This window comes from Styela clava, chromosome 15 (assembly GCF_964204865.1).
Source record: "Styela clava chromosome 15, kaStyClav1.hap1.2, whole genome shotgun sequence".
NCBI classification, from domain to species: Eukaryota; Metazoa; Chordata; class Ascidiacea; order Stolidobranchia; family Styelidae; genus Styela; species Styela clava.
Genome location: NC_135264.1, coordinates 12,534,837 through 12,549,124, shown reverse-complemented (window position 1 = coordinate 12,549,124; position 14,288 = coordinate 12,534,837). Strand labels below are relative to the sequence as shown.

The window sequence follows — 14,288 nt, the reverse complement described above, 5'->3', positions numbered from 1 at the left end:
TATTTTTTATTAAAATAACACTGGCATGTGGTAAGCGTGCTTGATAAACTACGTTTTACTGCAAACGCATGTCATGAAGAAAAGTTGTTTTTGCGATAATCCGGGATTTTGGGGGATCCGGGAAGGGAATGCCGAAACTTCGTTATGCTGGGTAATTTGATGCTCTTTTATGTATTCATTTTCAAGGACAGTAGAAAACTCCCGAAATTCAATTCGAGTAGATGTATAAACTGAACATGAATGGCTACTTCGGACTTCAAGACTTTTCAACCAATGAATGTTGCGGTTGACACATCATTCGTTTCCTTATATGGTTTACGAAAATAAGCTTTTTGTGCAAGCATTCTATGCTTTGCCAGAAAAAATGTCACGAAATATTTCAATGAGTACGTCATTAGTACATGGGATTAGAGCACGTGGAGTAAGAGTTACCACTTCATATACTCTTACTACATGACGAAGCGCCTACAGTCTGTATTGTTATTAGGCTTCCCGCTGCTTGTCAGCTGGGAACCTATTGTATTCCTGTGTTTTATTATTATTATTATTTATTTATTATTATTATTATTATTATTTATTTATTATTTATTTTTATTATTTTTTTTCAAATTGGTCCTACAAACTTGAAATTCACCTCAAATGTGCAGAAGTTCTCAGCTAGCAATAAAATGCCAATTTTATGCATGACTGACCACGCTTTCACGCTCCAGTGAGCAAAACGCGTTTTCAGTTTTTTTGCGATTTCTCAAAATTGATACATGTTATTGGGTTGCGATTCATAACAATGATTAATGAACATGTTCCGGATACGACATATCAAGGATACGCATGAGTGACCCCGGCGATACGCTCCAGTGAGCAATATAGGATTTTACATTTTCATCTTCTTCTCGAGAACGACACTACTTAGAGACTTGAAATTTACATCACATGCAGATAATAAGTCCCCCATCATAAATTGCAAATTTTATGCATGACTGACCACGTTTTCACGCTCCAGTGAACAAAACGCGTTTTCAGTTTTTTTGCAATTTCTCAAAATTGATACATGCTATTGGGTTGAAATTCATAACAATGATTAATGGACATGTTACGGATACGACATATCAAGGATACGCATGAGTGACCTCGGCGATACGCTCCAGTGAGCAATATAGGATTTTACATTTTCATCTTCTTCTCGAGAACGACACTACTTAGAGACTTGAAATTTACATCACATGCAGATAATAAGTCCCCCATCATAATTTGCAAATTTTATGCATGACTGACCACGCTTTCACGCTCCAGTGAGCAAAACGCGTCTTCGGTTTTTTTTTACGCGGGAAGCCTGTTAAAGCTGCACGCAGCTCTAGTTATTTTTAAACTTGCAAACTAATTTGAAGTTTTCGAATTGAAAAGCGTTTTATAGATTTATTTCTGGGAACTATAAGCTCTTTCAACTTCGAAAATTATTATGAACTCCACAGTTTCCGCCGGAAGTAAATATTAATTGCAATTGTTTTCGTAACAGACGTAAAGAATTTTTCGGTGGTAAAATGATTGCACGATATGGTGCTTTCCATTGTTTATTCTTGTGGAATACTTCCGTGCTATTAGATCTTAGCTTTCTCAGTCTGCGGTAGTTATAAATAAACTAACACTAGCCTGTGGTAACTTGTTTGCAGCTTGATAAGCTGTAGTTGACGACAAACGTGCAGAATACTCAGTATTGCGTCATACGATTACTCACAACTTCCATGTTGATGTTTTTATTTTAGAATAAGATTTTGTTACAAAAAGTGATGACTTTATGCAATTACCTATTCTGTCGCACTAGTACACTTGCTGACTATGATATATACTCGGTTTGCCAGTTACATTCGAGCTGAAATGTGGAGAATCCCAACTCTTTCTTGCCACTGCACACATGAAAACATAAAACTTCGTAACGAACTTGCAGTTCTTACATCCCCATAACGGGATTAGCAGCCATAGTATATTTACAATCCATCCCAATGCTAACTCATTCCACGTATTGCTGACGAGTGTGATAAATCTATGACAATATTTTGCTTCATTTCAAATTCAGCAATACGTCAAATGTTGTAAATGAATTTGTTTAACTAGTTGTCGAGACTTTTAAAAAATTTTCTACAAAGTGAGCTGTGCAGTGATCGTTTAGACCTTTAGACTTTAATGTTGCAGGGTCGACCAACCTTTTTCGCCGAAGGGCCACATGTGGTTCACTAATAATTGCGCGGGCAACTTGACATGATAGTTATGAACTAGTTTTGCTACACTGACGACAGGTTAATGAAAAAACAAACAAAACCTTAACATCAAACTTTCACAATATTTAGAACAATAAAACTGTTGTTTTCCAACCATTGAGGGGACGCCATCGGGCGTTATTCCCGAAAGTTTCACCAAAGACAAGCCAAGACGCTTGATCATTTTTATCACAGCTCTTAACAAACCAATGTCTTTAGTGCTATTCGTACCCTCAACAGGGACAATTTTTGCGAGCTCCACGGTTATTTCATGTCATCAAATTCACCCCAAAAATCGCAAGTCGCCAACGGAACCGTAAACTTGATGTAAGTGCTTTCGTCAAGGGCCAAGGAATACAATGAAAATTTCACCGCTTTTGCAATTAGAATATTTAAAAAGACCAGTACAGACAGGCTATTTTTGCAAACGCCTCTTTCATTTCCGGACGTAAACATTGGCAATCCGATTAATAAATACATGATATACATACATTCCTTGACAAAATCTCTATCTGAAAATGGCCAAGTGTGTAAGCGACTATGGCAACTTTATGTATCGATATCTCCTCCCAGTTGGTTTTGATTCAAAATGTCACCCATGGCACGTTTGGAAGGGCTGACAGAGCGCACTTCAGGGAAATAAACAAATCGTTTGTATCACATTTTTGTATAGACCTACTACATCACTCGAAATAGTTTTACTCAATTTTTTTTATTCAATACTGAAAAAAAGCGCGGGCCACTCGAAATGCTTCCGCGGGCCACATATGGCCCGCGGACCACGGGTTGGACAACCCTGTGCTAGCCTGTCAAAACATTATCACTCTAAACGAAGGCAGGGTTCTCAAACGGTGGGGGGGCCTACAAGTGGGGCCCAGACAATTTTTTCATGGGGCTTGAGGCTAAATAGAAATATTTGTTAGATTTGATCTTGCCTCCCTCATTTTGGATGTTTATATTTTTTTATTGTTCAGAGATTGTTATTTTATCAACGTATTTTCAACGTGTTTTTCGAATAAAACATACTTTCGCCTTACTATTTGTTTTTGCAGCTTGTTGTTTTAACTAGTTGTTTTTGATGTGGGCGCGAAACTCGACGAATTTTAAAAAGTGGGCGGTTTGAGAACCACTGCTCTACTAAAGTTTTTATTTGTATAATATACCCTGGTTTTGTATTTAATATCATCATCGGGCATCGTTCTTCTGATATTTCCGTGGTTATACAAAATAGGCACCAACAATCTAAGCAAGTCTGAACGATTTCTCGCGTTCTAATCCTGAAGGTGATTATAGTTTGTATCGCGTTTCCGTTTTTGCCTCAATTCTATTAATGTAGAATTATGTTCACCCAATACCCCATACAAAATCATAGTTCAATTAAACACATTTTTATTGACCGGTATACGCACAAGTAAACAGCACTTTTTGAATTACAAACTCCTTGTTAGGATGTTCTGCTCAGCGCACATGCATCCAGCTGGAATCTGGGAAAGAAATTTATAATTAGATAAGTTTTATTGAATAACCACACCAATCGCGGATTATTTCAGTATATTACGTTACTTGGTCTATTCCAAATTGTCGCGGATCGTAAGCTTAAAGTATGAATCATATAGTATTACTTTTTGAGTCGATCGTGTTAGTTTTCAAAAGTAGATCTAACATGAGCGGCAAATAAACCTAAGAATAAATTATTTAAAACCAATTGAATATTTTATTAAAAGTAAATTAATTCAAACAATAACTTTTGTTTGTGCTCAAAAATATTGTTTTCTCCTTTCTCATATTTTAAGAGTCAGTAACTTTCCAAACAAAATTAAATCACAAATGTAAATGTTAGTACACCTAAACGAGAAAAATATAGAATTTGTACAATACGGTTGTTTCAAAAAGCATAGACTTGCGATATACTCACATGTATTTCAACCGATTTTTGAACAGACATCCACTTCCCACCAATCCAGGCTGTTACGACTGTCTTAATACCCCAGTTTCGACATCTGCATGGAAATATTCCACCGCTACATCGCTTTATTTGACCTTTCCAGTGTTTTTTACTTTAAATAAAAATTCAGTACTTTAGGATTTGTTCACGAATTGTATTTAGGCTTTTCCGTATTTGAAGCCATTTGAGAACCCATTTTTCTTTAAAATTCAATGATTTTACACACAAACACACGCACATAACATATTATTATATTCTTACTCGCATTCTTTTCCATTTACTTTTATTGGTTTCACAATAGCAACTACTTTTGATTTTCCATTCTCAGTGAGTATTCCTTTTTCAATAGAGAGAGAGCATTCTTTCTCTTCACATTTCGACCATTTGTTCTTTTGGCATGATCTTGGTCTTTTCGATCTAAAATATTGTAAAGCAATTTTTGGATTTTTTTCATGAACTAGAAAAAAATCTGTTTTGAAAGCTGGAAAACGTAGCATGCCAATCATTTGTTATTTATAAGTCGCCATCAAAAAAATTGAAAAAAAAGGCTTGACGTTTTATTATACTCAATATACCTTATACTTACGGCAAATTTTGCACAGAACATTGAGGCTCCCGAGACGATCCCGAAACGCAAACTGCCGCACACGCAACAATACACAGCAGCAGATATATTCTCATTTTGCCACGAGGAATAGATCATATGAATACTTTACTTTATTCGATTACTTTTATAGACTTGAATCAACAAAAAAGGCAAAATACGGTGAGTTATATTCTCAACTATAACTCTTTTTATATATATATTTTTTTTGATACATGAGAGATACGAGAGAATGTATTTTTTTGTATATAAAACGCTCCAAAAAAAAGCGAAAATAATAGTTCAAGGCTAATAAACAATTCGTGTGTTAAAAGCTTTCTTCCATTTTTTTTATTTTATTAATATATTATTTGTTTTTACATTTAGCTAATACTTAATTTTTTTCTATCCATTCATGCAGACTACTTACGATTTTGGTAAAAACAATTCATATTGTTTTGTCGTTTCAATTAGGTTTCATTTTTTCATTCTATTTAATAATAATATTCCATTCTTATGATGAGTTTTCCGCAAAGTGTTCAGTCATTTTACCACTTATGTGTTAGGACAGGGGTCACCAACGCGTTGCCCGCGGGCACCAAGTCGCCCGCGAAGATCATACAAGTCGCCCGCAGGCGTGTTCCAAACTAAGCTTAATAACGGCGCTTATAAGTAAGCTACATCAATTAAATTTTGTCCTGCTATTCTTGTATAAATCACACTTATATGGAACTGAGAATGACACTATATTATTTATTGTAACCATCAATCTGATTTTTATTTGACCTCAGTAATGTGACGGGTCAGTTAACACCCTTCCAATTATGACATCACACTGATATCACTTTCCACGAACCCGCGCTTTTTCTTGTCCGCTAGTTTGTGGAGCAGCAGAGATACAATTATAGATTCCAAAGAAAAATGGCAGGAAACGATGAAAAACCCACCATTTTCACGATGAATGGGAGGTGGATATATTTTTACCACCATAAAACAGCTTGCGTGTGTCTCATTTGTGGGGCGATTGTAGCGACGGCAAAGCGAAGAGATATTTCACATCTTGTCACGTAATCTTCCGCGCTAACTACCCACTGGTCAGCGCTGTACGGGCAGCTCTCGATTCAAATCATACAGCAATTCTATTTTACGAGACCATTGTTTGGTTCAACCTATCTTTGCGAATCAACATTTTTGACATAAACTCAGGATAGGATGGGATTTACATATTTATCCCAGGGGAGAAGATAGCCGATATGACGACTTAACCATATGGCGAACCACGGCCTCTCGTCCGGTTACCATTCCATGTCGGGTATGGGATTAGTTAGTTATTTGCTTTCAGAAGCATGGACTTGATGGCGAAGGAAGCCGTGACCGGCGGTTACGTGAAGCACCCAATGGCGGCGAGGCGTCCAGCAATCCTCTCGCACTTAACTATTCCCGCATGTGATTCTAACCTGCGAACCTAGCGCTTAGCACGATGGGCCACACCGCCGCGACTCACTCCACCAAGAACAAACAATGAACACGCCTCACTAATGAAAATGTACAAGACTTGCTCAGAGTTACAGTGTCAAGTTACACGTCGAAGTTTTGAATGCAAGTGTCATTGATAGAAATTAATTTGCTACGTTGTGATAATCGTTTGACTTTCTGAAGGATCCACTAATCGCAGGGGTCTCAAACTCGCGGCCCGCGGGATGATAGTTCGTGGCCCCCGCCTTGGTATTAAAGTTTAATGTTAGTGTGGCCCGCAAGTCACTTAGCTCAGTTAGCATGATTAATGCTTTTAATATAACAGCGTTTCCCGTACTGAGTTCCGCGGAAAACTAATGTTCCGCGAGCATCTCCCGAGTGTTGCGTGGAAAAGAAATCAAAAACACATCTAAATTGGTCGCATGGCGATCTGAGAATCATGAAGTTGTTGCCCAACTGACCGTTTAAAATCACCATTGGGAACCGCTACATTGCACCGTTTTTCTTTATCAATTTCACCCTTTCATTTTTTGATGTTCCGCGAGGAGATATAAAAAGTGTAACCATTGTAACCATGTTTCCCATGTGGCGAAACATCACTGTCCATCGGCTAAATGCTTGATTGAAACATCAGCGCAACAGTTATTACAAAATGGAATTTTATAATTTCGCACATCCCTAAACGTGTCGTTGGAAGTGAAGTTTCAGTAAACAGAAAGGTTGGTGATGAGCACAGACAATTTCAAAAAACTGGGAAATGCAATATTTCTTTGTTGAGCATAGAAGCATCCCGACATGTTTTATCTGCACAGTTAAAGATGCAGTGCACAAGGAATAAAATTTAAACGAATTGCTAAGCTTTTATTGTGGAAAACCTGATGCGGCCCGGACTCATCCAGACTCTGCCCTAGTGGCCCCCAAGTAAATTGAGTTTGAGACCTCTGAACTAATCCTATCAGTGTCTCTACTTGACTAAATACCAGTAATTAATTGAAGTTTAATCCAGCAAACTGGCTTTTTTAGAATAGTACATTGAACTGGTAGCCCGCAGCTTAATCTGTACCCAGAAAGTAGCCCTCGGCCTCGAAAAGGTTGGTGACCCCTGTGTTAGGAGCTAATAATATGTTGGGGAGTATGTCAAAATAAAAATTTATTAGGTATATCTTACCCAGCTTAAATCCAAAGTGTTGTTATATATGTATGGTTCAAACATGATATATTCAACTCGAGACTCCGACGTAGTTAGGTGAAATCTGATCATATTCAAAAGTTTGCTATTCAGAATTTTTCTTATTTTATATGGATGAACTTGTGATTTATTCAACACAGACGCGCATTTTTATTTTTAAAACTATTTCCTATGGAAACTTAATTGAACTCAATTGAATTGGGCAATAAATAAAACAGTATTAATTGTAATTGAACTACATATATATAAATTATGGAATATTGAAATACGTGAGCATTATGAGATTTTTTATGTATTCATTACTAAACCGTTATTGCAACATTGTATAGATAACAATACAGGTACATATTTTAGTCCGTGTTCATTTTGGATTAGACTTAAAAACTTTAAGTAACGTTATAGACATCTCAACTATTTATCGCTGAAAAATATTATAAATCTGATATAATATCTTGTCCAATGTTGATTTTCTCTCGTATGCCATGTTTCTCCCGATTTGTTTTTTTACGCCAATGGTTGTTCTGCCTTATTCAATATGCTGTCTATTTCTAGTACTTGTAATTAACTTCTAAAAATTACTCTCGCACACTGTTTTCATCACAATGCAAACTCGAAGTGTATAGTTCCATTGTATTCAATACTTATATGCGATTTTTTTAGGATCTATGTTTTTAAATAAAAGATGATAATTTTGGCTCAATTTCATACAAAAACTCACTCAATCAGCAATCTAAATTTATAATGGGAGGATGTTAACTAATTAATATCTTGATTGCATTTCATAAATATTAAATCATTTTTACCACCTTTTACGCCATGATTTGTGATCTCTATCCATACATTTTCAAGGATAACATTCATTTCATAAGATCTCCCCTATTTGTTATTTTTTGAACAGCCAGACTATAATAGACCTATAATCGACTTATAATTGGTTTCCCGTTTGACATTGGCAACAATGTCGATGATATTGAAAGAGGAGATTATTTGACTGATTTCTTAGTAATATGGAATTTCTAAAATCTATACTATGAAATAAATGGAAGTTTAAATCAGTCGAGCGACGAATCATACGTCACACTGGTCAAATGTTTGTTTCTACGGTATGCCGTGATAGATAGGATTCGCATATTTATCTCGGGGAACAGGACAGCCGACGCGACGGCTTCATCATATGGCGAACCACGACCGATCGACCGGTTAGTAACCGGTTTCAGTCAATGTCGAATATGAGATTAGTTAGCCAGTTATTTGTTTCCAGATGCGTGGTGGAGGAAGCCGTAACCACTGCACCCTACGGAGACGAGGACTCCAGCAATCCTCTCGCCCAAAATTAACCCCGCATGGCAGAAATTTATGATATCATTTGGCAAGAAATTCGATGCAACAACTGAATCTAATTTTGGTATATCATGGAATATTTATCGTGCTAAATTTCTATACTCTGATCGTGATTTTGTGAAAAAAATATTGCTGATGTTGTCGCAGTCTTGAATCTCAACAACACGAAGCGAGTATTAGCCCAAACGCCGGTTTCGCGTCGCACTACACAACAGCGCATCTCCCAAATTAGGACCAATGTACCAGTTACAATAGAAAATGATTCAATGAACTTCAATATTAATAATTTGAAAAATTATGCGGTTCTTCCATATTTCTGAATTGCTGCATGCGGCTCTTATACTAAAAAAAATTCAACCCCTGCACTATAAGATGTATATATATTGTCAAAATATAAACAGAAAATCCTGATTGTTGATGAAGGATTTTATAGAAATGCTTCAATATGAAAATAAAACGCAACTTTGAAATGCACACATTTGCTTGTATTTGTTTATATTGCTCCAGTATTGATGGCGCTCAAAATAGAATTAATTTAATTACGAATAAAAATTTCAATTTTCTTTATTTCAACTTCTTCATCTGCCATCGATTCTAGTCATCAGGTTCAGTGCACGTGCAACCCCCTGGCACCTATAAAAATGCAATAGTAGTATTTTTAGTTACTATTGGTGCTAATCTATCAAAACACAACTTATTCCATAATTTCTTTTTTCATTTCTATTCTACATCACCTTTTTAATTGCTTAAGGCCTACATTACTTTGCTTTTATAGATTTAAAATACACGTGTAGTCTACACAAATACATCTAGAAAGCCTAATGGCAATATTAGATAATTACCCTGAGTTTGACTGCTTTCGGCACAGATACCCAGTTTCCATTAATTTTCACTGTTACCATACCGACTTCCCAGATCCATTTTCCCTTATTGTAGCACCTACATGGGCAACGATACCCAGAGCATTTCTGACCCGGTTTTCTGTTATGTGGGAACATAGAAAAATGTTTTTTTATTATTCTGAAATAGTCAGTAGTTGATTACAATGTTAGTTACTTCGCCATGGCCGACTCATTAAACTTTTTTAAATGATAATATTATTATTCTTCAAAAATAAAATAAGAAATTCGTTCTGGACTAATTTGGCAATATATAAATTTAAAAAAAATTTAAACAATTTTGGTTCAGAAACAAAAATAATAAAACGTGATACTATTTTTCTTGGTATACACCTTAAAAAATCAAACTATACTTACTTGCATTCATCGACTGTTACTCTGATTTTTTTCGCTAATTTTACACTCTTTAATTTTTGGTTTATTAATGTCAATCCTTCTATTGCCGTAAAAGTACATGGTCTAACAAGGCAAAACAGCGACTGTGGGACATGTGTGCATTTCATGGGGTTCTCTGATCTGAAATATTACGCAATAATTTATTTTATAACTACTATGCAATTATTTCCATATAAAATAATCAAACACAAAGTGCGCAAAAGCATAACGCAAAGAAAGATAGTAAGTTACACAATTGTTTAGTTTCCAATCAAACACAAATTATTTAAAACTTGCATAATTTTAAAATTTTTCTAATTTAATTTTTAGTAAAAAATTTGGGGTTTGAAATGATAAATTTAATATTATTTTGTGAATATGCATATCAACACTTTGATCAGCTATCCGTAAACAACATTTTCTTCTCGTGAAAAAATTGAAAAATTTGTAATAATAACAAATAAAATAATTACGCAACTTTCGAAACAATTGGACATGTTAGTCTTTGATACTCACGGTGGTTTTTTCGTCATGCATGGTGGAGGAAGCGCCGAACCCAGCACAACACATGTGGCGAAAATGACCAGCGTAAACAGTCTCATTGTGAAGCAACAATAAGAGCATATGAAAACTTGTCTTAGCAGATTGGCGTTAAATAGATAGACTGAAATGAAAAAAAATGCATTATTGTTGAAAAAGAAAATTGTTTTGAATCTTCAATTTTGATATTTGAGAGAAATGGAAGAGAAAAAATGTTTATGACGTATACTATAAGCGACTGTATTTATTTCAACAAAAATTAATTTTATTATTTACAGGTAATTCCTTGTGGCAGAAAACTTGTGGCATCGTTTCGATTTTGAAAACTTCTTTGTCCTATTGATTGCAACTAGCGATAAACAATGTACAGATTATTTTCACGCAGGTGGTCTGATTCAAATTGTATTTAATGAAATCTATATAATCAAATGTTAACTGTCAAAAAGTTATTTGAACTAATTATACCACTAGGAATTAGAAAGCCGAATATTAAAATAATCAAACACTCAATGAATTTTATCGTATTTTTTAAAATAACAATTTTTTTACTTGAAATATTGAACATTTAATATGTTGAAATTATAAGGTAGCAAGATTTTTTGCATATTGCATATTCTATTTTAACACTAAACGATGAAAAACCATATTTTTCATTATAAAAAATTGAGGTTTTTAAATCTGAAATTTCCATCTAATCCATCTCAACCATACTTCCAAATGGTTATAGTTTAATCCGTTCAGAGCTTTTCGTGATGCTGTGGTTTATTAAAAAATAATTTCTTGCCATTCAAAATGAACAAAATGAATTTTTGTTTTTAAAATGCCAGGGAGCGGTAAATTCATTTTTTATTTTTAAAATTAGAGTAGCTATGGATTTAGACCAAGAGTTTAATCCGCACTTAAAGTCGATATAAATTCGATATTGCATATGGGATTTCTGGCGCTCCAGAAGTGTGTACCAATATGAAGGTAACTAATTTTTTTCACCTACTTTACATCAAGTTGTGTAAAGGGACAGAAGCCTATGAGCAGAAGGTCACGTGGCTAACACAGACAGTCCCTGAACTCTTAGAACTAATATAAGAAAATCGGAATAAAATTATGGCTCAACCCTAATCTGGTACACATACTACACGGAAGTACCGAATTTTTTACCCAGTTTCCTATTCAATTATGTATTCACGTATTGAAGCCTCCGTTATGTATTTTCAACTTTATAAATATAAGTATACAAAACATATTTAATAAAATTGTAAAGTAATCGGTAATTAGATTGCTAGAAAAATACATTGATGCCGAATCACATGCTCTTATCATGAAATTTGTACTTTGTTCGTTGTCAACCAAAGCACAAATAAAAAAAAATTATCCAGACTATAGAAAAAGAATTCTGCTCAGAACAATGTTAATCCTACAAAAAACACAACAACGAGTGACGCGAGCAATGAGGTGTTAGCAGTTGTACGAGATACTGTACTGGTGAGTCGGAAATACCGCGCGCATCGACAATGCAACACAAGAGGTGAAATTATTAATTTTAGCGAAAATGAATCCAAGTCCAAATGAAGTTTTTTTGTTTTGTTTTTCAAAATAGTCAAACAAATTCCACCTCAACTCTTATTGAGCGCCCATTGCTACAACAGGTTCGATACCATGTGTTTTAGGGCCATTCCAAGCAAAAGTTGAATTCCATCAATTTTTTTAAAAGTTTGGTGAAAGTAATTTTTTTGTATTTTTTATATCAAAAGACATTGGAATTTTATCGGACTGCATTCATTTCACCTAAAAAGGTAAAATTTCACCCAGGTTTTTGATGGTTTATAAAAAATGGCTTGAAATTTTGGTGCAATTGACATATTTTGTGATGATTCGTGACACAAAGTGTTTGATTGTGTGATACAGTTATTTCAGATGAAATAGACGCACTGGATTTAAGTTAATAACGATTACATGTTGGCAGTGCTGTAGGACATTTCTTCACCCATTTAACGATTTATTACCATAATTTTAAGGGATGATAGAGGCCGCTGTTCCGAAGGGGGAAAATGTCCTGTAGTGGCACATACAATATGCACATTATTGGCATGGATTTACAGTGCAACATTAAGTAACTTAAGCAACACATCGAGGGGTCCTTCAGCTACTGCATCAGAAAGTATTGTGGGCTCCTGCTGGAACATCGCAAAAATTTACAGCACAACACATTGTAACGTTAATCCATGGTGGATTTCCCGTCCTGTAGTGTCACGATATATTTTACTATGTTTTTATATACACTAAGTAAGTCTTGTGTGTAACTTTCGTACATTTTTTTCCATATTCAATAAAGCAACTGATTGGACAATGAAACAAAACATGTAGCTGAAAATGTGAAAATATATTGCATCAAACAACATGCAAAATTTCTGGAATTGTCCTGGAGTGTCGCTTGGAATAGCCCTTTAGCGTTTTGATTATGACGCCACAGACTCGAGAGATTTGACCTGGGTCCTTGGTCTATTACTCGAATTGTTTGATTTGACCAACACCTGAGTTGTCAGATTTCCGATAAGAATAAAATTAAAAAAATTAAAAATTGTGTCGTCCTTTTTTTCTCCAATTAGAAACATGTATTCTTTCCAAATTTTAGCGGACATAAAACAATAGTGGGGTAGTAATGAAGAGTTCTGAATACTTGTCTATATTTTAATTCTGAAATCTTAGTTTTGGGGGTAATATTGATGCTTTTTGAGTATTTTTTGCTCTGTAATAAAACCACAAAAGTCAGTATCATATTGTCCCACTCAAACTAGCCTTACTATCGTTATTAACTAATCAAACAATGTTGTCCGGAATACAATTTATTTTATTGTCAGAATATTCAAAATTAGTCTATAGCAGTTTATTTTTTATAATTCAGAAATACAATGCATTTCATTATTTTTAAACAAACGATAAGAAAAAGCCAAAAAACACAAATTATAAGCACCAATGTTTCAATTCACAATTAAATGTTCCCATTTTGGCCAACAATTGAGAGAAAAGCTGATTTATGTAATAACTTTATTCACTGCACACATGCATCCATCTGAGATCTGAAAAATAAAAAATTCAAGAATGGAATTATAAATTGTTGTTAATCAAAACTTTACCTTTGTCGAGAACTAGGAACTATTTCAAAAGTTTGAAAAGTTATATTCTTATAATTTAGTAATTAATAATTCTATCAATATTCTATTTTCATGTTTTTGATCTTGTTTGCAATATCTTATAAATATTGTACGAACTCATATTTCACAGCAAAAAAAATCAGAAAAATACAGATATATATTAATAAAGTGCTTCAAATAACATAAACTATAACTCTGAAAATGCACAACACTTGTACTAAAATGTATTAGTAATTTAATCGGGTCAAAGTTTAAAATATTTCAAGGATGTAAATATATTTCGAAATCTATTATTTATGTACTTTCACCACACAATGCACATTGAAAGACATTTTGTGACATCAGAGGTCAGATGACGTCATAGATAGTTTAACATATATCATCTCAATCTCTTTTATTGTCTTCATAAAATTGTGAATATATGAAACAAAATACCGTGAATTTGATCCAGCGTTCGGTTAATTTCACTTTCCCACCGATCTCCACATAAACACGAGCCTTTTCCCATAATGTTTTCCCTTTCAGGCGACATTTGCATG

General features: G+C 34.5%; 2 protein-coding genes across 2 annotated transcripts; both read right to left on the bottom strand.

Moving 5' to 3' along the window:
* Positions 1-3,624: 3,624 nt before the first annotated feature.
* On the bottom strand, positions 3,625-4,940 carry LOC120334374 (uncharacterized). Its single transcript, XM_039401878.2, has 4 exons — positions 4,784-4,940; positions 4,459-4,614; positions 4,168-4,309; positions 3,625-3,736 (listed from the first exon to the last, which is right to left on the bottom strand). The coding sequence occupies exons 1-4, from the start codon at positions 4,876-4,878 to the stop codon at positions 3,683-3,685; spliced, it is 447 nt and encodes a 148-aa protein (XP_039257812.2). The 5' UTR covers positions 4,879-4,940; the 3' UTR covers positions 3,625-3,682.
* Positions 4,941-9,171: 4,231 nt separating this feature from the next.
* Positions 9,172-10,717, bottom strand: LOC120334425 (uncharacterized). Its single transcript, XM_039401935.2, has 4 exons — positions 10,577-10,717; positions 10,043-10,201; positions 9,629-9,767; positions 9,172-9,419 (listed from the first exon to the last, which is right to left on the bottom strand). Exons 1-4 carry the CDS (start codon positions 10,660-10,662, stop codon positions 9,381-9,383), a joined length of 423 nt encoding a protein of 140 aa, XP_039257869.2. The 5' UTR covers positions 10,663-10,717; the 3' UTR covers positions 9,172-9,380.
* Between the last annotated feature and the right edge of the window lie 3,571 nt (positions 10,718-14,288).

What these genes read in the sequence shown, in the direction of transcription:
- LOC120334425 (XM_039401935.2), bottom strand. Translation starts at nt 10,662, where the DNA reads ATGAGACTGTTTACGCTGGTCATTTTCGCCACATGTGTTGTGCTGGGT. An exon ending in TGCATGACGAAAAAACCACC is followed by an intron (nt 10,202 to 10,576) that starts GTGAGTATCAAA and finishes GTAATATTTCAG; the next exon opens with ATCAGAGAACCCCATGAAAT. An exon ending in CGAAAGCAGTCAAACTCAGG is followed by an intron (nt 9,420 to 9,628) that starts GTAATTATCTAA and finishes GCATTTTTATAG; the next exon opens with GTGCCAGGGGGTTGCACGTG.
- LOC120334374 (XM_039401878.2), bottom strand. Translation starts at nt 4,878, where the DNA reads ATGAGAATATATCTGCTGCTGTGTATTGTTGCGTGTGCGGCAGTTTGC. An exon ending in TGTTCTGTGCAAAATTTGCC is followed by an intron (nt 4,615 to 4,783) that starts GTAAGTATAAGG and finishes ACAATATTTTAG; the next exon opens with ATCGAAAAGACCAAGATCAT. An exon ending in AAAAATCGGTTGAAATACAT is followed by an intron (nt 3,737 to 4,167) that starts GTGAGTATATCG and finishes TTTCTTTCCCAG; the next exon opens with ATTCCAGCTGGATGCATGTG.